This window comes from Diprion similis, chromosome 12 (assembly GCF_021155765.1).
Source record: "Diprion similis isolate iyDipSimi1 chromosome 12, iyDipSimi1.1, whole genome shotgun sequence".
Taxonomy (NCBI): Eukaryota; Metazoa; Arthropoda; class Insecta; order Hymenoptera; family Diprionidae; genus Diprion; species Diprion similis.
The window spans coordinates 7,239,333-7,264,303 of record NC_060116.1 but is presented as its reverse complement, the minus strand read 5'-3'; the positions used below and the strand labels follow the sequence as shown (position 1 = coordinate 7,264,303).

Sequence of the window (24,971 nt, the reverse complement as noted above, 5' to 3'; positions counted from 1 at the left end):
AGGAGGATATTAGTTGCTTTTGCTCACATTGCCGCAGCCTCGTTGTTTCCCCAGGTACAAGAGAACAACAAAAGCGAGCTCGTTTATGCAGAAAGAAAAATATTGTCTGAGTGGTTACGTGGAATTTAACAAAAGCTTGCTTGTTGGGCTCATAATTATGATTTCGACATAACCAAGAACACACGTGATTTTCGTATGAGATCCTTTGAACAATTTTCTTTGATATAACGTGAGCCTTGGGCACATTTCAAACAAGATTCTGACTGTAACGGGGCCGAGGAGCAAACATGGGTTCAAATACGAACCGGTGAAAGTTGAGAGAGGGACTTTTCATTAGCTAGGACCACTCCTCGACCTAACTAAATTTGTTGCGGTATAACTGGCGGGATGGAGTATGAATTTCCCCTGATTAATTGTCAAACTTGGTTTTCTCATATTTCCTCGAGACTATTTGAATGCCGGACATATAGTGGCGGCTTTATTATTCCGTTATTTCAACGTCCAAGATTCGTAAAAATTGATCAGCATTATTCACACACCACCTCTGCAGACGGCATTTCGAAGAAAAATATTCACACCCTCACCCTCGTTGTACATTCACGCAGTTTCTCAGGGCTCCTTATGAACCCATGGCGCAGACGTTGTTTCGGCCGATCTATCGTCGTCGCCGTTCTATATTCCCAGCACGTGAGGACAAAACATGGAGAAAATACATATAGACGAAACCCTTACATCTGTTAGATACGAGCTATGACGTCATATCTTGTAAAAAGCCTTGTAAGATTCCGCAAACTATTTTACTATTTGTAATAGTCGACAGAGATTTTCTCTATAGATAAGAGATATCCCATTTTGAAAAATCACATGCTAAATTTATAAGAGGCACCTGGACGTGAGGTGACATCCTTTCCGTAGAGCGGGTAAAACTTGGACCTTCTGCGCGTCAGTGTTTAAATTGAAGTAATAATTAGCGATGACTAAGCTGTTCAGGCTATAATGAAAAAGATTGAATATAGCTTAAACTTGGTAAATAACGCGAAGCTTTTCCCAATTGCCTTTCGGACGCTTTAAAAGTTATCAAACTGTGGAGAATTTTAATCTATGTAGATGCTCGGATCTTTTTCGCACCTGATCAACGCCGTTATGTCTGTACTTACAAGCACACTGTGCATGTCTAACAGCTACTTAAAACACGAAGCCCCCGCACAGCTGAGAGGCTTCTCACTCAATCAAATCCAGTCTTTAGCCTGGCTCTGTATTTTTAGTCCGATACCTTCAATAAATCGAACCTAACTCGACTCAAGCTCGACAGCCTTACCCTAAACCATAACCTAAACTTACTGCTACTCCTACCTCGCTCCGTTTTAATATAATATCCGACGGTCAACGGTAACTCTATTTGACGAGTGGATATTTCACATTGGAGAAATCTTTCGGGAAATTTTTGAAGTTTGGATATAGCATGGGATGTATTATATCGTGCAGGGTTCAAAGCATTGATCGTCCTGCAAGCTAAAAGACGCCACGATTTTTACCGTTCGCTGGGCCTGCAGGAAATATTTCCATATCTGAGAACCATCCTCGAGGAATTTACTTTTCTTCGATCCCCGGTTAAGCAGCTGAATTTTAATATTCAACTCGACAGCATTGAGGCGAAAAATATCCGGCAACGGAAGGCTTGCTTATCTTGCGCCAACGGGTGTTTAAACAGCGATCGATTTTTATTTCTCGATGCAAATTATGGCGAAACCTGGTACGATGAAGAAGAAGAAGAAGCAGAAGAACGTGTTTTCATTACATCAGGGTGGGTGCCCCAAAGTATAAATGAGTATGAATGAGTATAAACAGGCTGCTACCAGAGTGACAAACTTAGAAAATAACTTAATGTAATAACAAGAAAAGAAAAGAGAAGAGGCCCTGACACTTTTACGAAGTTAGAGGTACATTGTGGTGTGAAGAGAAGTTAAGATTGTACTACAGTAAGAGAAATGGAATAGAGAAGGCCGTGTAGTAGAGTCAGTATATGAAAATAGAGATGAGAGATTAAGAATTAAAATCAAAAATCAAAATTGATCATCAAAAATCATGATTAGAAATAGAAATTAAAAATCAGGGATAAAAGCTGGAGGGCTTAAAAGTTAACGTAAATTAGTCACTACAGTGTTAGTACGGTGAGTAACAAAGGAAAAGAAAGAAGCGAAAAGAAAAGGAGAGAAGGACAAGAAAGATAAAAAAAGGCAAGAACGACGTCGAATAACGAAAAATAAACGTAATATTGACTCAATATCATTTCATGTGATTATTTTCACAGAGACAGCAAACCCAGCAACAAATTTACTCGTTGCATTTTTAAACGAAATAAAGCCAACTATATACGTTTGGCGAATTCTCATGACGAAGATTGATTGAGTATATTTTTTGATGTGTAACATTTGTTTCATCGATATATAGCATTTGGTGGAACCAATTTCGTGAATGTCACGGAAATGTGTAACCGGAAGTAGGGAGAAGTGCGCGCTACTCGAACTATTCAATTTACTATCATTTAGGGACTCTAGTGTTGGTGAACACAGCGAACACCAATATTTTGATAACGTTTGAAAAGAATTAGAATGAACTAGAATTAGAATTTAGAAAAGAGAAAGAGAGAGAGAGAGAGACTAATCACTTCAATCAATACCCGACTCTAATATCGTCACGAAAATGTTGCTCGTTACTAGCTGTTACGTAACATTGGCCGCTACTGCAGGACTCGCTGATTTTTTTTTAAATCTTCAACATTCAAATTAGATTTCCATCACGTGTCCGGTGTAATGGAAAATCGCCTATTTATATCGCACCCGCCTTCACGCTCCGAAGGTTACAGTTTTCGCTGAGAGAATCCCTCTGTAACTCGATTTTTGAGAAAAATGTTTCAAACATACAGCAGTTGGGATACGATACCTCGTTCCACGTACCGTAGCCGTGACCTATATCATCCGGGGGTGAAACCACCCTGGACGAAATTCGCAGGTGTCCAACCAGATGCGAGTCTTACCATGTATGAAGTGGTCTCGAAATCCCGTCGTCCCCGGGATCCATTGATCATTGTTTACCGAAGGCAACGGAGCTGATCCCATTTTTTCTGGGATATGAGGCAAAAGGGAGGTAAATACTCGGCTGGAATCCTTTTTAAAAAATGCCGAAAGAGCCTCTCTATCGTTTGCTCAGCCCTCCGAACTAACCTTAGTGCTGCTCTCGTTTCTTTCGCGATACAGAGCTGTATAGGTATGCATATACATAACCTTATGTACATGGTATATAATCTGGTATAGGTATACACGGTTACTTTTACCTCGCATCGCGCTCGTTTGATTAAGTGGAAGGGAGGACAGATAAGGGGCAGCCATAACCTCTACGAGACAGATAAGGTTCTGTTGAGCGAGAAGAAAAAATCTATACTTCATCAGGGGTGCAAACGAATTATTTGACGAAAATTGACCCCCTTCTTCGGCGAGTCTCGTTTACCGTAGAAATATGCTAATTCAATTTCTGGCGAGTTTCACTTTAACGAACCAAACGAATGAAAAAAGTGAGACTAAGAATGCAAGGCATGCTATTTTTCATACCGCCTAATGACGTACAATATCTGCAATGCTATACCGAAGAATCATTTGGTCCGTGAACAAACGACTCGAGGAGGTCGACCGCCAAGCATGAAAAGAAAAATCAACTCCTCTATACCTGGAGGACTCAAGATTTTACCGCTTTTATTTAGGAACCCCTGAAACACTTCCAGGATCTTGCGAGTCATAAATTTACAACAGCTTAGAAAAGTGTGATTTACGGAAAGTGAAAGGAACAAAACAACTTGATACATGATTTCGGTTCAAACGTATTCCACGCGTCATTCACCTGTTGAAGTAACGTTCACACCGTTTCCTTACATTTACATTTATTCCTCTCTGGCGACTATTTCAGAACGCTTTTAGTACACATAGAAAATCCAACAACGTGAGTGTGGGATCCGGCGCAACTATCAGCTCATGGAAATTATGACGTAACTAACAGAGGGGGTGACGAAGTTTCCAAACCTACGTACAGAGTCGAAATTCCTTCAAGATTCGGGGCGCATTCCTGCGCTAATATCTGCAGCATGTGTGACTCTCGAGTTAAACGAAACTTGGATAACAGACGCGAGACTTTCCAGCTAAAACTCGTCTATCAGTGAGGACACCTGAAACGTTGGTCTATCTCACTTAGCGGAGGACGTATAGAAAGTGAAAGGAGTTATCCGTTCGAGGGTCGGTGTCCTTTTCAAGGAAGAATCCGGGCATTGACATCTTTCCTTACTTTTTGAAGCACTTAAACGCGGCTGTCATTCTACGCAGAAGCGATGAGTGATAGATTCAGATCTCCTTCGTCCGACATCCAGGAGGGTTAACACTGTCACGTGGATAAGGGATGACGATCTACCCTACGGACCACACGCTCCTTGGCTATGCTGTCCCGCGGAACTTCTAATCCTTATTCATCATTAATCACAATTACAAAGGACCCACGTTAAACTGCGGTTATGTTACACCTTGTCCTATTCCCTGTCGATTTTCCTGATACAATCTTAACCATTTGCGGCGCCGTGACACCTAATTTCAAGCTTATTCGCCTCATCTTACGACACGCGTAATCCTCCTCGGCAATGTCTAACGAACAACCGAGCTCACCTCGACAATTCCCACCGACTCACTGTTGATTAACTATTTACCTTGACACGGGCACAGAAATACCGGCTCTGCCGAAACCTCTGACTCTAAATAATATATCACCATCGATTCACTGACGATGAATCGCATGGGCATTGCTTACACCGAAATTTGTAGCCAGGGTCTGTGATGGTTGAAAGGCCATTGTCGTATCTGTCAGCCTTTGGTTTTTACGAAATAGGTTCAACTATGTGGCACAGAGTTGATACTGCCAACACTGGCTTCTGCTGCTTGTCGAATCATTCATTGACACAATTTTTTGGTGGTGAAAATGGTGTACATTCGCTGTCACGGCGCCGGTGGTTTTAATCTGTGATTTCCGATTGTTTACAGGCAGAGTAATTGCAGCTTGAACTCGCCAGTTGTTATTTCATGTTCACAAAGTGGTGTGTAAACTCAACGATTCAATGACTCATCCCGTGTTTGAAACATTCTCTGTGTACAGTGTGATCAAAGTAACTAAAAAAAATATGAGTATAAAAAGTAAAAGGAATTTGACAACGAAAACCGTTACGGACCCAGTCTTTTGAAAGTTTCTTTAAATAAAAAGTTTATGAAAAAAAAAATTAATACAAATGTGCTTTAGAACTGTGTGAATAGTTTTTCAATTTCTCAATAAGGACACAATAACTGAGAAACGAATAGAAGTAAACGAATGTTTCATCAAATATGGAGATACTCAGCTCCACTAATGAGGGCCTACAAAACCGCCGCAACTGTACCGGCTGCGAGCGAAATATCATCAATAAGTTTCCGACTCTGAACCCGGCGAAGCTATGGCTGTTCGGACCGAGAGAACCAATCCTACTATTTTAACGTTGCCTCGGACGTGATAACATCGACCGCCGGTGACTGCGATGTCAAATAATAACCTGAGTAAGGCAGCCATATTTTAAAACTCTATCACAAACCAGGCAGTTTAAAATGGAGTCTGCAAAATTGAGTTCCGGACCTGCCCCAAGCAGCCCTCCTGGTGCTCATCCCCCGATAATGCCGAGTTACGGGATATCGGGAGACGGTAGCATCGATTACATAATCAGCGACTACATGGAGCGGCTGGGTACGCGATTGAATATCCTCGAGACGGAGCTGAAGTACGCTTGGAGAGCTCTGGACCTCCTGAGTCAAGAGTACATCAAGATGTGGGAAAGACTGGAAAAACTGGAAGGTCTGCTGTACGAGCAGCAGACGGTGATAAGCCAGCTGATAGAGTTCTATGCGACCGGAGGAACTCCGGAAGGCGTTGCGGGAGTCGAGGATGGGCTCGTTGCACAACACAGTTCCGTCGGTGAGCTTGACGCCATCGCGGAGAGTCTAGGAGCGGCCATCGGTATCGAGGAAACGAGCGTGTTGAGGGAAAAATTGGCGCAGCAGGAACTGGCGAGGTTACACGGCATCACTCAGGACAGCACGGGTGCCATGGCAGCCGTCGCAGATATGCAGAGGAACGTTCGTAATCTTGATCGCGAGGCCTTAGAGACGCTGGAAGAAGAAGCAAACACCCCCGACGAGGCGTTTTACCGGAGTCTGAATAACGCTTACCGGGAAGACTTGATTTGCGGCGAGACCTCGAGGCCGACTTCCCAGCTGGGCATGATATGGGAGGAGGCCGAAGAGGCGGAGGACGGGAACGGGAAGAAGGAGGCGGGTGACCACTTCGAACGGATCTCTTTGAAGGAAAAACCCGAAGAGGGTGCGGCAGCGTGCGTCGAGGCCTTTGGGGACAAAGAGAGTCATCAGGTAGGGTCCGCTGTCGACGACGGGGATGACGAGGACGAAGGTGAAATTTTCAGCGCAGCCGACTACAAGAGCTACCGTGGAAATACACCGTGTGTCAGCGAGCAGGACCTCGCACAACTCTCGAGACTTAGTTCCATCGACCAGGTCGCACTTGAGAAGCTCCACGAACTCGATAGGCTCACTACGAAACTCCAAAAAGACTCGCAAAACCTTAAGGAACTGCAATCGAGACTCATGGAGTCACCAAAGCACCAATACGCGACGGAAAACGAGGCTAAACTCGCCGAGGAATCGTGCAGCATTGACGAACAACTTCGGAAAATCTACGCCGAAACGGATGTCGACAACTGGACTTACTCCAGAAGTCCCGGATCTACGGGCAGGTCCGCCTCGAGAGTGAGCACGGACAGTGGAATGGCCACTGACGCCGAATTCACCACCAGATCAATTTCCCCGAGGGTAAACACCCAGAGAACTAACGCGGACTCCACGTCGTCAACGTACACGCCACCGAGACTGGGATACACCGCTGCACTGTTGGAGAAAAGTCCGGAGCCGGTTATCCCGCTGCCCATAGACGTTGGAAATTTTGCCAAAGGGTATGCGGAGAACAAGGAGCTCACTGATCTCATGGCGGAGAGCTTTGCAACGGTGACCTGTGCCTCGCCAACAATATATAATACTCCAACCGACAAGGTACCCTCCCCCACTTTGTCCGCCCACAGTGTTCACAGTGTCCATAGCGTACAGAGCCTCAGGACCCGCCAGGATGGCTACTTTGGTAGCGCGGCGAGGCTGAACCTAGAGTTTTCTGAGGGCAGAACGCCTCCGTCTCCCTCGCCTAGTTCCCCCCCACCTCCCGCCCCTGAGGACGCTGGTGACAGCTTTTTGATGCCCGGCTCGGATCCGAGAGCATCAGATTCCACTGACGCTAAAGGAGCCCCGAGTCCAAGCTTCCCGAGAAGTGGGGATAAAATTACCGCCCTCGATCAGGGGCGGCTGAGCCCACGAACCCCGCACTCCCCCAAATCACCGAAAATCTCGCCTAAGCATGCGGTGAAATCGAATAGTGCGAATATAGTCGCAGCCAAGTCGGATTCTGGCCTCTCGTCGATGAGCGGATGGAGCAGCCTCGACAAATCCCCAGGGTCGCCGAAGAGTTCGATAAATAAAATGCTGACGTCATACTCGGTCGACCACAGCAGATCGAATTTAATTACAACACAGACGCTGCGCACTAGTAGCCCTATACCTCCTCTGCCTGAAAAAACGCCAATTTTCACGCAAGAACCATTATACGATACTCCTGAGGGTAGAGACGCTTTCGCCAACGCCTCCCTGGCGAAAGCTCACTCCACCACGGACGCACTATCGACAACGATCAATCATTTGTCCGCATTTACAACCGTCAAGTCCCCTGCCTCCGCTCAAGATGACTACAACTTCGTGCCTCCGCCAGCTCCGAGCTCTGAGAACCCGTGTCCAAGTCCCAAAAGACGGGGCCAAAGACAGCAGAGCCTGCAGCATACTTACGATACCGTTCCTACTGGTACCAGCGCGGACTTTGTTTATCGCTCGGAACAACCCGCCATATATTCCGTTGCTGGTAGCAATCGTCAGCAAGTTATAACCAGTGTCTACACGAGTGGCTCTGGACCGTACATGTCAAGGACGATGGACGCTGACAGTTATCCGGAAATTTTAGAGCAATACTCAAATTACCCAGAGGACTACAACCTCCATCCCTACCCAGCCTCGACCATAACCAGTAGTAGCTCTCACGGTAAAAAACCAACGAGAGCGATGTCCTACGGTGACGGTATGACAAATCACGAAGGTTACAAAACAGCAATGTACCGCACCATGTTCCCGACAGGCAACATTACAGACGCTTTATCCTACTACCCAACTAGTGAAAACCTACCGCGGACCGAGTCGAACGATAACTCGTGGCTCAGTTCAATGGAAGGACAAATACCTCACGACTCTACGTCGTCGAGCATTCGCTCTCTTACTTCGGACGGCAGTTACGCTCAAAGCCCCTACACGGACAGGAGGTATCCCAACCCACCGGCCTATCAGTCACAGCAGTATCACGCTTACGCGAATCAAATGTACCGCCAAAACTACATGCAGCAGCAGCAGCAGCAACAGCAGCAGCACCATCAGCAACAGCATCAGCAGTATCCGGCCTACGGATTAAGACTGACCCATTCGGAAAGCGTTCAACTAGCGGATGGTTACCAGAGACAGTGGCAAAGGGAACAGCAGTACCTTCAGGACCTCGAAGCTCCCAGGTTATCCGGCCTGGAGCAGCAGCAGGCTCAGCAAGGAGAATATTATGGCACCTCTGGGGTCATAGTGTCACAGTCAGGCTACATTAGCATATCTGCCGATATTAAGGACCATGAGGAACCTAAGTCGTCGAAGAAAGTCAGAAGGGGAGCTTCGTTGAAGAGCGCGATGAGCTCTATGAGCAGTTGGCTGCCTGACTTACACCTTAGCAAACGATATCGAAGCCAGTCCTTGCCTGGAGGTGTCAGGAGAGAAGACTTGGACATGCCACCGGAGAATGTTCCTCAACAACGACCCCCCGCGGAAGTAATGGGGCGAGGTAGGGAACGTGGTGGCCAATCTACCCGCAAGAAAAAAAAGCACACTTTGGTTTCTACCGTATCGGGAATTTTACAAAAAGCAAAACGTAGGGGGCATCAGACACAATCACTTTCCGATCCCGAACAATCAGAGACGGAATGGAGTAGCGGACGTCAGAGTGGGATGTCAGAGGACGAAGACAGTGCTCTGTCGGACGCTCCACAGGACACTGCATTTTTTGCTAAAGTCAAATCGAGCGGTAAGAGGAAACAGAACCAACAGCAATCGCAGCAGCAACAGCAGGCGCAGCAGCTTCATCATCAACAACAACAAACATTACTGCAACAAAAGGAACTCATACAGCAACAACAGAACATCCAACAACAGCAGCAGATCCTTCAGCAACAAATACAGCAGCATCAGGAACAGCTCCAGCAGCAAGTAGCACAGGAAAATGTAGTCAAGGAGCGTAAGCCGGATGGGAGTGAACACGAGTTTTCGGACAATGTAGGTGCGGAAGAAGAGGCTTCCGGTAAAAGCACTGGTTCTGGGTCAGGTGGTTCCTCGATATTCGCTACCGTCGGTGACATCAAGAGATCGGCGGGCAGTTCGGACGAGGCTCCGAACGAAAAGGCGCCGAAATTACCGCCCGTCGCTCTCATGGGCGGTGCAAGCATGGAATTCGCAGTGTCTAGGGCATTGGGCAAGTATCGGCAAAGGCAGTCTTCAACCGTTTCCGACGAACAGGCGAACAACGAGGACGTCGGAGTGGATAAGAAATCGGACGACGGATTGATTCAGCCGTTGGACACAACCATCGAGTACACTGAGGAACCAGTTTCCGAGAGGGAGGAAAAGCCGTCAATCGCCAAGCCTCCGGAACTTGTAACGAGCATATCTGAAGAGGCTCCACCATCCGAAGGCAGCCCTTCTGCATCCAGCTTGCGAGGACACGCAACGAGTGGGAGTCGGTTTCTGCCAAGGCATCAGCAATCTCTCGAGATTCCTTGGGGGAGGAGCGGCGAAGCTGACGAAGACAACCGAAGCACGCACTCATACCGGAGCACCTCACGTGTATCTTCCAGAAGGCAGAGCACAGAGGATTCCATAGACTCCGAGGACGAGTGGTACTGCTACGAACTGAGAAAACTCGAGGAACTCGAGAGACAGACACAGATGGAGATGGAGATGGGTGTGATACGGGAACCCGAGGATCCGGAGCCTTTCGAACCGGACGAGGACGTCAAGGAACGGATGTCATTCGTCCTGCGCGAGCTGCGGCTCAAGGCCCAGCCCAAAGAGGAGGTGCTGAGCAAGGATGAATATGCGAGAAACGCGAGGATGAACGGCACTATGAGGGATCCGGAGAGAGAAAGGGAGTTGGAGAGATCGCGGGACCGGGACGAGCGGCCGATTCCCAAGCGAAAAACCGCGGAAAGCGTCGAGACAGTCTTCGCCAGAGTTACCGATTATCACACCTGGGCTCACGAGGAGGAAGCCAGAAGAGAGGAGAGGATGGAACCAGCCGAGGAAGGATCCTCGGGGGAAACATCAGGTCCCGATAGTCCTGGAAACTCGATGGACGAGGAAGAGGACGAAATGCCGAACGAAGAACAGTCCAGAAGGAGCTCCGGCGGGTCGACCCTCCGCCACGGTGAAAAGCATCTTCCGGGCTCAGACTCGCTGTCCAGAGAAGGTAGCGTAAGTGTACCACCTAGTGAGGTATCCGTCAGTATCCCGGGGGGCTGGGATTCAGAGAGCACTGTCTTAGAAGGTGACAGAGAAGACGCCGGGAGCGAGGAGACCGGGACCACGGCAACCCTCAGCCTCCCAAAAATCAAAATCGACTCTTCGTCGTGCGGAAGTTCCGACACGACTCTCAAGGAGGGCCAAGCGAGTCCCGGACCGCCAGCGTCCAAGTGGAAACTTCTAAAGGCGCTCAAGGAGCGAAAGGCCGAAGAGAAGCTGAAGGAAGTCGAAGACGCGAAAACCCAACAAGAAACCACCGTCACTCATCCTCCCACGGCAGTGAGTATAATGATTAAGTGAGGGCACGAAAACTTGTGTAAAGTATATTCGCGATTCAATTGGGCAAAGATTTAATGCGCTTTCATCGAACTTCGGCTAGTTTTGAATGATCCCGTAGTCAGTGCCCGACGAATCCCGAATGTACCTTACAGCCGCGCGACTCTAGGTGCGGTAATCAAATGATAACAGAGGTGACGAGTGAGCTATCCAGGATAGCGAAATAAACGAAAACAAGTCAATATCTTATTTATTAATTAATCGTGGACGTTGCACGCGTGTGTGGGTAATACTCGTATACGCCAAGTTTGTGTTCTTTATTATCTCTCCTCGTGCCCGCTGACTTTGTCATGTCGAACATGAGTCAACACTGCGTACACCCATCCTTTCTATCAACTGATACATGATAAACAAATATAAACTAGTCAATTCAAAGAAGCACCATCGACGTTTTGCAAAGCAATATCTTTAAGAATCTGAACACGAACTATCAATCCACCCAGCCGATAACGAACAATGAGCGCACGTAGTAAAATAGGTTATTAATACCTGTAGTATAAATATATACATGCATACATATAGATAGATATATATATATATATAGGAACGTAGGAACGATATCATGACTCTAGTTTAATCGTAAGTGTAAGTAGACGGTGTCTATACAGCGTCTATAATGCTTTGAGACGACATCTTCGAAAGCAGATGCAAGAATTTGTTTCAAGGATACAAACTGCTGATTTTTGCACCTGCGATTGAGGCATCATATACATTTTCACGCACATCGAATCATTCGTAACACCATTCAATTCTATTCACTGCACTCTTTACGCACAATTTCAAATGTAAAAGTTTGTGGAAAATAACCGTACGGTGTATTGCTGTCCGCCATAAATGTATTCAGACACACGTGTGGGGATATTTATTGTCACGATATCCGTACTCCTGTATCAGGTAAATTTCACCGAATCGATCTTATTGTTAGGTACGGACATATGCGAGGCTTTTCGATGAGACACGTTTGCGCACAAAAGAGCTGGTCACATAATTCCGATATACCGACTATTTTTACTCTAGTTCAATTTGATTGCCCACGGGGGGCTTCAAAATTTGACTATTCATTCTCGTATAAATGCAATCAGGCCAAATTGTACACTTGCAATCAAATAGATTACAGTTATTGCGTGTACGAGCGTATAACTCGATTGTTCGATCTAATGAAAAACTGATTGATTGGCCATTGTCAAAAGCGTACTCGTTGTCAGTCATCTTTTTGCCATTTCCGTGGTCATAAAGACCGAATTGAAATAATCTGTGGTGCGATTTCAATACCGCCGTAAATATCCTTTGCACTTTCCCCGATAGCCCGCAGAATGTGATTATTTGAATTTCTTTGTAAAAAAATGTCAGAAAATGAGGGTGAGTTTACGTACGCGTGGCGTGAACCAGCCTCTGATCCAGCAAAAACTGGTGGCCCCTATAACGTTGGGACCGGAAATTTGAGCCGTACGTTTGAAAAGACGAGAACTATCGTGCCTTTGGCACGAGGAACCCTCGGCTTCCCTCGTCGTTCGCATCTGACGGAATTCCAAATCGTTTTTTGCCCGTTATAAACGAGCTCCGCCACACGCAGGGACGAATAGTGTTTGACGTTAATTTTGACAGCAGTTTATTCACGTACGGTTATTTCCTAGCAAGCGTCTTGATGCCGTGCGAGCACTTCCCGCCGCATTTCATATATCATTTGGTGTTTAAGAAGGTAAAGAAAATACATGCTTCCGTATCTAAAGACTTGCTCTAGACTAGCACAATATATAGGAATCGTGCATACTATCTTGTATTTGGTGTTATAGGATCACAGAAAAAAAAAAACCAGTATGCAGGCATAACTAGACGATAAGTATACACCTAGGTAAATACAAATATATAGATATACATTATACATGTATACATTCCGTATGTTTAATCAACATTTCGCCTATAAGCTCCGTCACTCTCCGTACGCCATTTACTCTATCAACACAAACTCGTCAACGCAGCTTTGAATTCAGGACTTTGGCATCCCTCCACCCTCCCTCCTTAGTCACGGACATACACATACCTCGGTATATATATATCATGCTCGTATGCTCAAACGCAACTACGTAACACGCAAGTCATAGTCGGTATAAGGCCGCTTCGCATGCATCTCTGCACAAGCAAGGAGATTATTCGCGATATTTTGAAAATGGGTACACCTGACTAATCGTTGATTAGGTAGTTATCCTCGTTATATTGAATACTTCGAAATTAAATCCATAGCAGTATTTCTCGGCTGTCGTAGGTTTTTATGATTCATTAATCGTTTGTTCATTCACCATTTTTATTTTCTAGGTTTTTTTTTTTTTTGAACTTTAAGCCACATTCATGTGATTGTCTTACCAGTATTATTGTTATCGTTATTGTTATTACTGTTATTTTTATTACTAGGCATTTCCATTACAACATTATCACAACCAGTCGAGTATAGCTATTACAAAATCGTTACTCTCATAATTTTCTATTTGCAAAGTTTATCAGGCGGGTGGAGGTGGTTGGAGCGATGGCGACGTTAATACGTACTTATTATGACCGTTAACAAGGTAATTGACATCAATTGCGCTAACAATAGTCTTGCATTGTATGCAAAAAAGAAACGAGACAAATAGACGCGAAAAAATGTTGCAAATCTGAATTCATTGGCAAATCATATTGTTAAAATAATGCCGCAATAAAATTCCAAACATTTCAGTTGGGCATTCTGAGCTTGATATCTTCCACTTTATCGTTTTTAACGTCGAGTAATAATCCGATATCCTGCCAAGTGACAAACGTACGTTGATCATCGAGGATTGTCCTACATGTAAAGAAGCATAAGTAATATCGACAATGATCAACTGTGACAATTACGAAAATTCGTGTTCCAACGGGATTCGGTTGGATTTCAATAAAAATGATTTCGACAAACGTAAAGAGTTGAAATCGCTCCGCCACCGCCTAAAATAATTAAAAAAAAAAAACAAACTAAACAAAAATTTTCGATAAGCTTTGGTGAACTAGGAGACCAACAATTTCACACTTTTATACAAAAGATAACTAACACGCCTATGTAACAGTAACTTCACGTGTTACAATTATAGTCTTACGGCATATAGTCTTCGACTACATTATAATACGCGGTATATAATATGCGTGCATAAGATTATAATGAATGTTTTGTTTTTCCTTAAAAACTTACCAATTCACAGTTCATTGTCATAATCAAGTTGTCACTGTTTCTTATCGAACAAAGTGTAAGTAGCAGTGTCTCTGTGTCAATTAATAACTTACGTAATTATATAGACGGTATATAGTCTCACGTTTTGAATTTTACATGAATTTCTGTAATTGAAAAACCAATTACATGTGAGAATATTATTATATATAATATATTAATTATTATAGTATATTATACATACATATAGGAATACATTTCATCGTAATATATTATACATATATACACATATATAAAATGTATCATACATATAGAGGTGTATTATCTTCTCGTACAAATGTATCGAGTGAAGATTTACCCGACTCCTGTTTCAAAATGCCGTGCCTATATGCATAAATAATCTACACGTCGCTCCAATCTTTCTGCGTTGAAATAGCGAAACATCCTTCCAAATACCCGTACAGCCGTTAACCTGTCAAAATTCTCGACAACCCCTTGTCTGACGTTAAGTCTGCGCACGGATTTTCCGATAAATAGTGAGAGATCAATCGGAGATTGGGATTGCAGGCGGCTTCCTGATTTCTTCCTTTTTCTATTCTTTTGTCAGATCCTTTCTCTCGTTCCTCGTGACCATTGCGATTCAAAAAACGACTAAGTAAGCCCGGTGCTTATAAAATTTGAGTACTGAGCCGAAGAAATGAGATTCGAAAATTAGTCAAGCAATCAAAGTTGAAAATTATACGTCGAGTAAAATAATTGGTAATTTCATTGAAGAAGGAAAGTTCAGGTCAGGTTACACGCTCTACCACTGCAGCAGCGACTGAGACTCACGAAAATTGTGTGAAAATTTTTAAATTACTGCAGCCAAGAAGAAAACTGCACTAATTAAGGCAATTATATGCAGCAATTAAAAAGTTCGCGCATCCTGAGACCCGCGACTCAATTCTTTGTTACGTACGTCTGAGCGAGTGAATACATACACAGGTCCTCGGTGAATCGATATTCCGCCTTGCTACACATACACACGTATGTATAAATATTTAAAAACAGTATATATAAATATACACAAATACAATGTATTTTCAAACTTTGGTAACTAGAAATTCAGGAAGTACGTAGAAACGGTGGTAGAAGGACAGACGATTCAGCTACACATTCTCACGCTCGAGGCAAAGTAAAAAGGTAATACAGAGAGATGAAAATAAATAAATGGCAAACAAAAGAAAACAATATAATAAAAATAAAAATAAAGGAGGAGAAGAAAGAAAAAATCGGCCAAACGACACCGGAGGCGGTGCGAACAGGAATGAAAGTGGAAAGTGAAACGTAGCGAAACTTGCAGGAAAAGGTCCGTCGGCCGGTTTCCATTTTAGCCTCTCGTCTTTCCCTCAATTTCTTTTCACCCTCCTCGTCACCTTTCTCGGGGTTGTTTCAGAGATCGCGCAAGGAAAGTTTGCCATTCCCGAATCGTCCCCTCGATGTTCCCCCTCCACTTGCAGCTGGCCAAATCCCAACGTTTCTTCTCCCACGTTTCGCGCTTCAGAATTAGCTATTACGCCGAGAACGTCGCTGTCGATCTATTCATTCGGAGACGGACTCTCCAGAGCAGAACTTGAAGCTCGATCCTTCGCATGCAGCCTCTGCAGCTTTGAACGCGACAGAGCTTTAATCGTGAAACTTTTCCGAAAACTCCTTTCCCCCTGAAACCAAGTATAAGAGGCTTAATTAATCTATCTTCTGAATAATCTACTCCTCATTAAAATCCGACCGCGTATATCTCGGAAACGGCCTGCCTGCAAAGCTTGGCAGCCTTTCATGCGATTCCGCGTGTTCACCGAGTGGGTTCGAAGAATCAGTCAGGCAATGATACCTCCCCCCTCTCCTTCCCCCCGGAACGCGGAAAATTAATTCCTCGCAACTATAAGGAAAAGCTTTTTGCGCACAATATATCTGCATCCACATAGGTATTATAGATATAAAATGTTGGCGTGAGATTAGTCACGAAAACGGGATCTACAGCCAAGCTGGTGTAGAGCGTAATTATATCCAACATACACGACACGCGTATGTGACACTGCATACACTGACAAACTAGGTTATCGTTACACCACACCACACACACACACACACACTTACACATTTATACATATATGCATACATGGGTCAGGCATTAACATATCATACAATGCACGCAGAGGCGGAAACGCACACGCGACTTCTGCAAAGGCAAAACTCCGTAGGCCGTTGTAATTCTTCTATCATGTATATTTCTGTATACGGGTATACTATAATACATAAATATATCATACATATGTATATATATTTATGCATATAAAAATAAGAGGAGAGAATTAAAAAAAAAAAAAATGAGAACATATTTTTATCTCTTTCTCCCGAGACTCAAAGCCAGTGAATGGATCCGCAAGTAAATGAATACAAGCCGTTGAACTGAATTGTTGACAAATTACCGAATTCATAGCGATTCCTAGCTATGTACGACTGTGCGAAGAGCATTCAATGACACTCGATTCCGAAGCGCTAGTCTCGAATAAATCAATCAAACAGCTTGACTGCTCAGGAAGCATTATTCCCGTTTGTTTGCTCACGGTGGTTGGTCTACAAGCTTATTCATGGTATCCAATATAAGGTGCATGTACTCTCGCGTACGTAAACAAGGTTTACATCCACTTCTCGTATTGTTACGAAAATACAGCGCCATGAAGGTAGTTAACAAAGATGTCAAGCAAGTAAGAAGCTGATGCTAGCTACACGGACTGGAAAACTTTCGTCATCAATTTGTAGCAACAAAGAGCTGCTAATTTCCCTTGGAAATACATACACAGGCATACTCGCCACGCCTACCTACTACCGCTTTGGCTTTCCGTTTACCGAGTTTGAATTTCAAAGTTTGTCGTACAGAGCTTACATTCTGTATTACACTTGGATGGAAATCGCGGATAATATCCGAATTGAAATTAAATTGGAACGATGTGGAAATTGTTATCCAGCCTTTGCTAAAATTTGTGACAGTAAAAGTTTCAAAATTTATTTTTCACGCGGTATGATTTGATGCGGAAAAAAACTGCCGCTTATACAAAGTCAATTAGCACATCGCAAAGTTTCCGGCTTATGGTAAACGCAGGCACGTAACTATTATATGCACCTATTATCATAGTGTAAAAGTAATCAAAGTAGCAGAGAACAAATTTTACGCTCCTCTGAATCTAAATAAAATTTTAAAGCCAGTTAAACGGAAAACCGTGAATCCATTTATACATTGCCGCGTGTCTTGCAGTTTCAATAATTTCGAAATTTCACACTGCGGACCAACGATATGAGCGTAGACATGGAAATCAATTTTTTTCAAGTAAATTATACACCTAGCTCCGTAATTTTACGACGGAAAAGTTACAGTTGCATGTAACGGGATCCTTTCACTTGCTTTGGACCTCGATAAGAATCAGCGGTATACTTATATCATCTCTCCATATCACTTACATTGTACCACACTAGATGTCATATCATTAAAATCATCGATCGAATATGTTAATGGCTTGGTATAGAAAATAGAACATCATATACCTTAGAATGTTCAAGCTTGCAATATTAATACCGTAAATGTAGAATGTTAATAAGGCCTAACTGATAACTGAACCAATTTCGTTGTAAGTGTTGCTTGTCAGACGTGTATTAACTGTAAAAGAAGCAAAGCTAAAAACGTTTATTTACTCTTCCTTAATTTCGAAAACGTCTCGAACCAAGAAGACTCGCAAAAAGTTGAACGCGTTATACCGCCAAGTAGCCAGTTCATTTCGCTGGGATCAATCCGACAGGGCGGATAAGTGTGTTTCAGTAACATTGTTTTTTTTTTCAAGTTAGTCGATTGATGCACAGAGTTCTGACGAAGATAAGACGCCGTTTTATGACGTGAGTTTTTTTTTTCTATCCGGATATCTTCTCTTTCACGAAGAAAAATGAATGCCCAGAGGTATGGATGATCCCCGTGAACTTAACTGACTCGCGGATCTTCTTCGAGAAAGGCGTTTTTGGACCACCCCACAATCTGGTATTACGAGTATAAAAATACATCGAAAGACGTTCTTCCAGCAAGAATATTGAAAATTTCGCAAGAATTTCGCCGAAAGATGTTATATTCTGCCACGAGACTGTTTTTCACTCACGAAATACCCGTGGGAACTAATTCTAAAACACTTGTTACGCTGTCTATAAGTTTATCTATTATATATCAACGACAAAGATTCTACTATACGTATTAAGCATATATTTATATTGTACTGTTGAACTGTACCCTTTGCTTCGCGAGATAAGAGCGGCGAGATTCGGAGTTTCTAAAATTTAATTCATTCTTCGCGGCGAATAATCCAAAAAAGTTCGAAGAAGATTCGAGTCTCCTATTCGATCGCGTCATCGTCGATCCTGCAGCCACGTTCCTCGAATCTCGCTCCTCGAGCCTCGCGAAAGCCAAACGAACGATTACATGCAACTTGGTGCTCGAGGCGAATTTCCAGCCTGCATATTTATTCGATAAAAGTTTCAGAAATTTCATCGTAATTCCGCAGGTCGCTGCCCGTGGAAATCGCCTGGCACCGATATATTTATATTAATTGCGTCAAACTGTAATATGGCAAAACATTGTGCTTATGCGGCCACAGAATTAACCAAACTATCACGTATGCCCCGCTATAATTATCTTCGTGACATTACGTTACAGCTCCGTAACACGAAACGTCCAAATTTGCAGATTCCGGTTTTTGGCACGGTCTAACCGACTAGATACAATCGCCAACCCAATTTCCAAGGTATATCCGTCTATTGCAAAAAGTGAATTGAATACATCCTCCCACTGTTTACGGGATAATATTAATAGTAGCGCCTAATGGCTCGGTAGTAGAGTCCGAAGTTTTTACGTCACTTTTAATGTATAACATCAAGTTCGCCCATTCAGCATCGATTTCACAGTCTACATTTCAAAATGTAACTCTTCATTTGTCAAATGTGTTTCGACTATACCTCTGTAATTAATCGGTATTGTTTCAAGATTTTATCTTTACCACGGAGTAGTACAATTCGCTTTGGCATTGTCAACTCGATTATCATTCCTCGTCAATTCACCCTCCCTGTAACGTAATGGAGTATATCTATCGACCTGCTCAATTGCCGACTACGTAGAAATTCTTAGAAGCTTATAAAATAGCATTTCGTTTAGTTCGTTCTGCGAAGATTTATACCGTGCATTTTACACTCAACAATGTTTCGGATGACTTATAATTGACAAACGCTGACTTCTAATTGCTCACTCTTGCCGTTTTACATACCTACATAGATGAGAGTAAGAAAAGTAAGTAAAATTCGTGTTTAACACGCGTAGAAGAGAAAAGGCAGAGCTTTGTAAGCATTAACAAAGTTATCAAAGTTAGTCGGCAATTGTATTAGGTATATATGCCTACGCTACTACGCCGCAGCTCTTCTGTGGCCGCATGTTTCTAATAAGACTGTGAATTATGATTACTATTATAATTATTATTATTGTCATTGTCATTATTGTTATTCACACGACAAAGTTTCCCCTTCCCCTACCCTCGTAATTATTATTTATTGTTGTTAGCTTGTTTTAATAAAACTGTTTTTTGTTTGTTAGAATGGCAGCGGACCCGGAGGTGACGCAAGCGGACGTAGCAATGGGTAAGTTATCAGTTTCGAATTACACGTTTCTACATTTACCGATTACGAATTACGAACAGTAAACGGACAAAGAAAGACGGAACATCGCAGGAGAAATTTAATTTCCAGCTCATGTTGAACTGACGTTTTGATCTGTAGGATCGTGAGACGCGAAACTCCCCCGGCGTTTATTTGGCTCGCAGAAAATTGAACGTTAACTGAAGACCGAACTGAACGTTTTTGTTCAGTCAGACACAAACAAGCTATTCACCCTCTGTTTTTGAACACATTTCTGACTAAACTGGGATTAACTGTGAGCCTCAAGGCTTTGTACGGACTCTGGAATATAATCGAAGCCCGGGGATACCCGGCGTCGACACTTATCGGGCTTGGTCAGAATTTCTTTTTGTTTTTTCATTGTTAATTCGTGTAATTGCACGGTTGCGATTCGAGAGACGCCGGGCGAATAAATCATGTTGAATATCCAATGTGGTTCACGTGATATGAAAGTGGAACGACGCGAATGCAGATTATAGGTGGGCGTCTCCGAGGTGCTAGGTGGTAACCTAGATTCCACAATACCGGCCATAATCCCCAGGAACCGAGCAATCGAAATTAACGATAAGCCAAAGGTAAATTCAGTCCCCCGGTTGAGACATCAGCGGGTCTTGAGGGCCACTTTCAGGAGCAAAGCAAGTCGGCCAGACTATCTTCTCACGATCTCTGGAACGCCGCGAGTTACCAGTTAGCTTCTGTCTGAATGCTCGGTCGGGAATACAAGGCAAGTAATTCGTGTCTTCCCTGAATGCACGCTTTTCTTCCTCGTACACCGACGTCTATCTCGACGGAAATCCACGACGCGCCTGTCTGACCACCGTCAACGGATATGGGTATGCGTGTATACGAGTAGGTACATGGGTAATACGCAATTCGGTTGGCCACCGTCTCGGCGTAACCGGGCGAAATTTATTCCCGTTTCGCATGCCAACGGAGTGTGCGTGCGTCTCGCCCGGTTCAGGCTCGTACTGTTAGAAAAAAAAAGGAGAAAACTCGCCGAATGATTAATCGCTGACTTCGTTTTCATATTAAAAGCTTGAAGAGTTTTCATGCCAGTCACCTCTTTACACCCTTACAATTAGGTTGAATTATTATTTGACCTAATTTTGATGGGTGCGCTTTTAATCCCGCGTACAAGATATGATTAACGGCTCATTTCACAGTTCAATCTTTCATGGATTTCTTTTTCTTTTTTTTTTATCTCGCTTTCTTTGCGAATCCACGATCAAAACACTTGATTACATTTTTGTAACGATGGACCACAAATTAACGATCAATCGTATTAAAATATATACTCAAGGTGAAAGTAAGAAATGACATTCAGATACCCTGAAAAATCTATTAAAATTTCATTGGTAAACAGACAAATCGTGGGATTCTTTCTTTGAGAGTCACTTCCGGTGACCCTTAACGAAAGAAAAAGATATCCATAATCGTTTCGAAATCGCATCATTTCTTCTCCTCTTATACCCCTATAAAGTCCGAACGAACCCCAACCTACACGCAGCTGAAAATAATTGCTCCTACGTGCCGTGATAAGTTTAGCGCAAGGATGAAACGGACAGAGTAGTACATACTGTAAGGGACTTGGTTGGCAATGGATGAGTGGCGTGGCCAACTCGGAGTCCGTGGCAATTGATTGATTTTCGAGTTAGTCTTCTACGAGGGTGTTTCAAGGAGGCGTGTTTGCGTCAGCATTACACGCGCATATATATATATATATATATATATATACACATCTAAAGATACAAACACAGTGACATACTATAGGTACATAGAAAATTGAAGCTTCCGAGTGCCGGGTAATAATAAGGAAATAATCACATTTGCTTCCAGCCATCCTGGAGATAACCCATTCTACAGCAACATCGACAGCATGCCGGACATTCGGCCACGTCGCAAGTCGATACCCCTGGTCTCTGAGCTGGTACGTAATTTGCTCGCTGCTTCTCCTCTTCATTCATCTATCTATCTATCTATCGATCTGTCTATGTGTCTATCTTTCTCCGTCACTTCCGTTTTATCCGTCATCCCGCCCCTTGCTTCGGCAGCCTACCTTCCCTCTTCCTCGTTCTTTCTCTATCTCTATCACTCCGTCTCTCTTTCTCTCATCTCAGCACCTCTCTATTCTTCTCTATTTCCAGCCTGTCCAACCCTCCGTTTCATACTCTCACTTAACCATCAGCTACTAACTCGCCGATATTCTCTCTGTGCTATTGGAGACGATAAATTACTGTTTCGAATAACCACAGGTCTCGTGTCGATACCCAAGGGCAGTGAATTACCGATACAATTTTTTTATTTCATTTTATTTTAGAATTGCTCGTTTCATTTTTCACTCTCGATTCAAGGCTTCGGGTTTGATCGACGATACAGAATATCCGGATAGTCGAATCGGACAATTCGACAACTTTCCGGCACGTGTACAACACGGGTCTTCAAGGGTCCCCGAGAACCCACCGATTATTATCGCGAGCTTGATCGTTGGGCTTACGTTGAAGTCGTTCGAGGAAAAAAAAGTTTTACGGCTACCTTGCCGTGATCTTCACTCCCTTGGTTATTGCAGCACGATACTCCCACTTCCCTGACAAGATGACGGTTTCCTCCAGGCCAAGGGTTTCCAAGGGCCCTAAGGGCAATGCGTCTGAGCCCCGTTCGCGTGCAGAAAATCGCCCGTTCCTTCTAAGGCTGAGAGGGATTTTCAAGCCCCTTTTTCAATCATTAGCTGGAATCTCGTGTAAGGTCTTGTGCTACAGCCAACTCCGCAATTTCAGATAATACACTTTCCTTTTAACGTCCTCAATTATCCCGGATACCGTCGAATCGCTTCTGACAGTCTGAGTCACGTGGTGGCAGACGAGCCGAACAGGTATGCGGTTCTGCCTTTTGACATTGCCAAAAAAGCTGTTGGGAATAATTTCCTTTAATATCATGGACTTTCTCGCGGCGATGCACCTCTCGGCTAATTGTGCCAACGTCCAATTACGTCTTGTCTGAAACAACAATCACAACCACCGGCCTGGACTAGCCGTCCGTCTTGAAATTATACCTGCAAGAACCGTATATTGTTATGCATTCACGTGTATAACCGGTCCCCTGTGTGTCTGGAATCTGCATACCAAATGACGATCATTTCATTAAGTCTTTGTCGAAATGTACACGAATAGCAAAGTGGGTAAGCCAAATGGCGTGCTCAGGTGAATTCCGTAAACTGCTGAAATTACCCTCGGTAACAACGGTATACGCGTATTCGCTAATCTAACCGTCAAATTTCTAAATGTTGTGTGTCCCGTTTTCTCGAAACATTTGTCAAGCTCTATTTTCACACTTACGTATATCTATCTCTCTGTGCACAGCTCAATATGTTCGAGTGCCTCGAAACTTGTCTCTTTCGTACTTACGCGAACAGTGTAACAGCTTGCCGGTTCCTTTGTTACAATTTTTCCAAATGTTTCGACGAACTACATTCGTATTTCCCGTATATTTAATGTGTGTTCTACGTTTCAGTGTGTCGTCGCACCCATTACAAACCATTTTTCCTCACCCCAAATCATCCCTCGTGCTATGCATATACATCAACGTTCAACGGGAGACGCCTTCGTTTCGATGTCCCTGATCCTCAACCGTACTTGTTCAAATATTTTCCCACGAGACGAGACGAAAGAAAAAAAAAAAAAAAAAAAAAAAAACAAGCAGCATGTGATCGACGTGTCTGTTGGTCTTCCCTGGGTCATGGTACTCGATACTTTCTGTCGATCTAATTCGCGTCAATCAAGAGGGTGGAAAATTGCAACGGATGTCAAAGATTTCAGAAGAAAAGTCACAATATTATCGATACGACAAAAGCGTCACAAGACTTTCTTGCAATTTTGAATCACAGTTGATCACGTGTACCGTAAATGTTGAGTGTCAATTGTCGAAACGGTGACTGTCTAATTGTTTGTTATTCACATACATTCGTTTTCCATCCATCGAAGCATTTACCGATAATTAAATTTCCTGATAACCAACTTTTTTTTTTTTTTTTTTTTTGACAATTTCACGATATTCCGACTTTACACAATTTCCGCATAGACCGGGATCGGATAATTAACGCATCTCTTAGCGCAGATTATCAACGAGTTTTATTTCCAATAGCGGAACATTGTCTTCACTAGTGATAAACACGGAGACTGGAAATTGAGAGAAGAGGTACGTACATGCGTACCAGTTGAAGTGGTAAACACCCTAATTGCGAGTAGACGAGACACCGATTCGCTAAATCGTTGATTGAATTGAATAACCTGTGTATTTGTAATCGCGGCTTTTACGGTATACCAGCCAATTAAACGAAAGTAGTGCTTATCTGCGCCAAATAGAACCTCTCTACTTCCAGTTTAGCGAACCATTAACTGCACCCGCAGCTATCATCGAGTCAATTTTTTCCTCATGCACAGAGCAGTGTTCGTTCGATGTTCAACTGCAGACGTGCATTCATCGAAGATTTATCACTGTTCTCGTTTCCGAGTTTTGACTCATCCCCCCATGTCTGGTATTAGTTGCTTTCATTGGATTTATCAACACGTCGATTAACCAACCCCTGCATCACAGTATATGCAATAGATCAGTTAAATTCCTCGTATTCGCGCGTAAATTCGAGACGCATCATTTGAAACGTAATGTCGCAATTTTCATATTATACTCCCCCACTCCTCGCCGCATCCTAATTTCCCGCGCTTCCGTCTGAATCCCCGTAATCACGGTATCATCGCCAACTAACTAATCCTTCCAGGAAAACAATGATTGTTTTTATCCACTTTTCTGAGTGTTTGTATATCCGCGTGGAACAAACCTTCTCCCGTAAGCATTTCAGTGTTGCCAGAATAAAGAAAAAAAATGAAATTTCACATCGCCTCGGT

At 43.5% G+C, this 24,971-nt stretch overlaps 1 protein-coding gene across 11 annotated transcripts in view; it reads left to right on the top strand.

The window, feature by feature from the left end:
- LOC124413265 overlaps nucleotides 1–24,971 on the top strand; it is a 94,969-nt gene that overhangs the window by 33,138 nt on the left and 36,860 nt on the right. For 7 of the 11 annotated variants that reach the window (XM_046893741.1, XM_046893737.1, XM_046893742.1 and 4 more), the window contains exons 2-4: nucleotides 5,076–11,105; nucleotides 19,994–20,037; nucleotides 21,910–22,000. In XM_046893741.1, the coding sequence (XP_046749697.1) occupies nucleotides 5,667–11,105; nucleotides 19,994–20,037; nucleotides 21,910–22,000 (5,574 nt within the window). In that variant the 5' untranslated portion in view covers nucleotides 5,076–5,666. Of the gene's footprint in view, nucleotides 1–5,075; nucleotides 11,106–19,993; nucleotides 20,038–21,909; nucleotides 22,001–24,210; nucleotides 24,265–24,971 lie in introns of all 11 variants that reach the window. The other 4 variants (XM_046893734.1, XM_046893732.1, XM_046893738.1 and 1 more) reach the window with 1 other exon arrangement.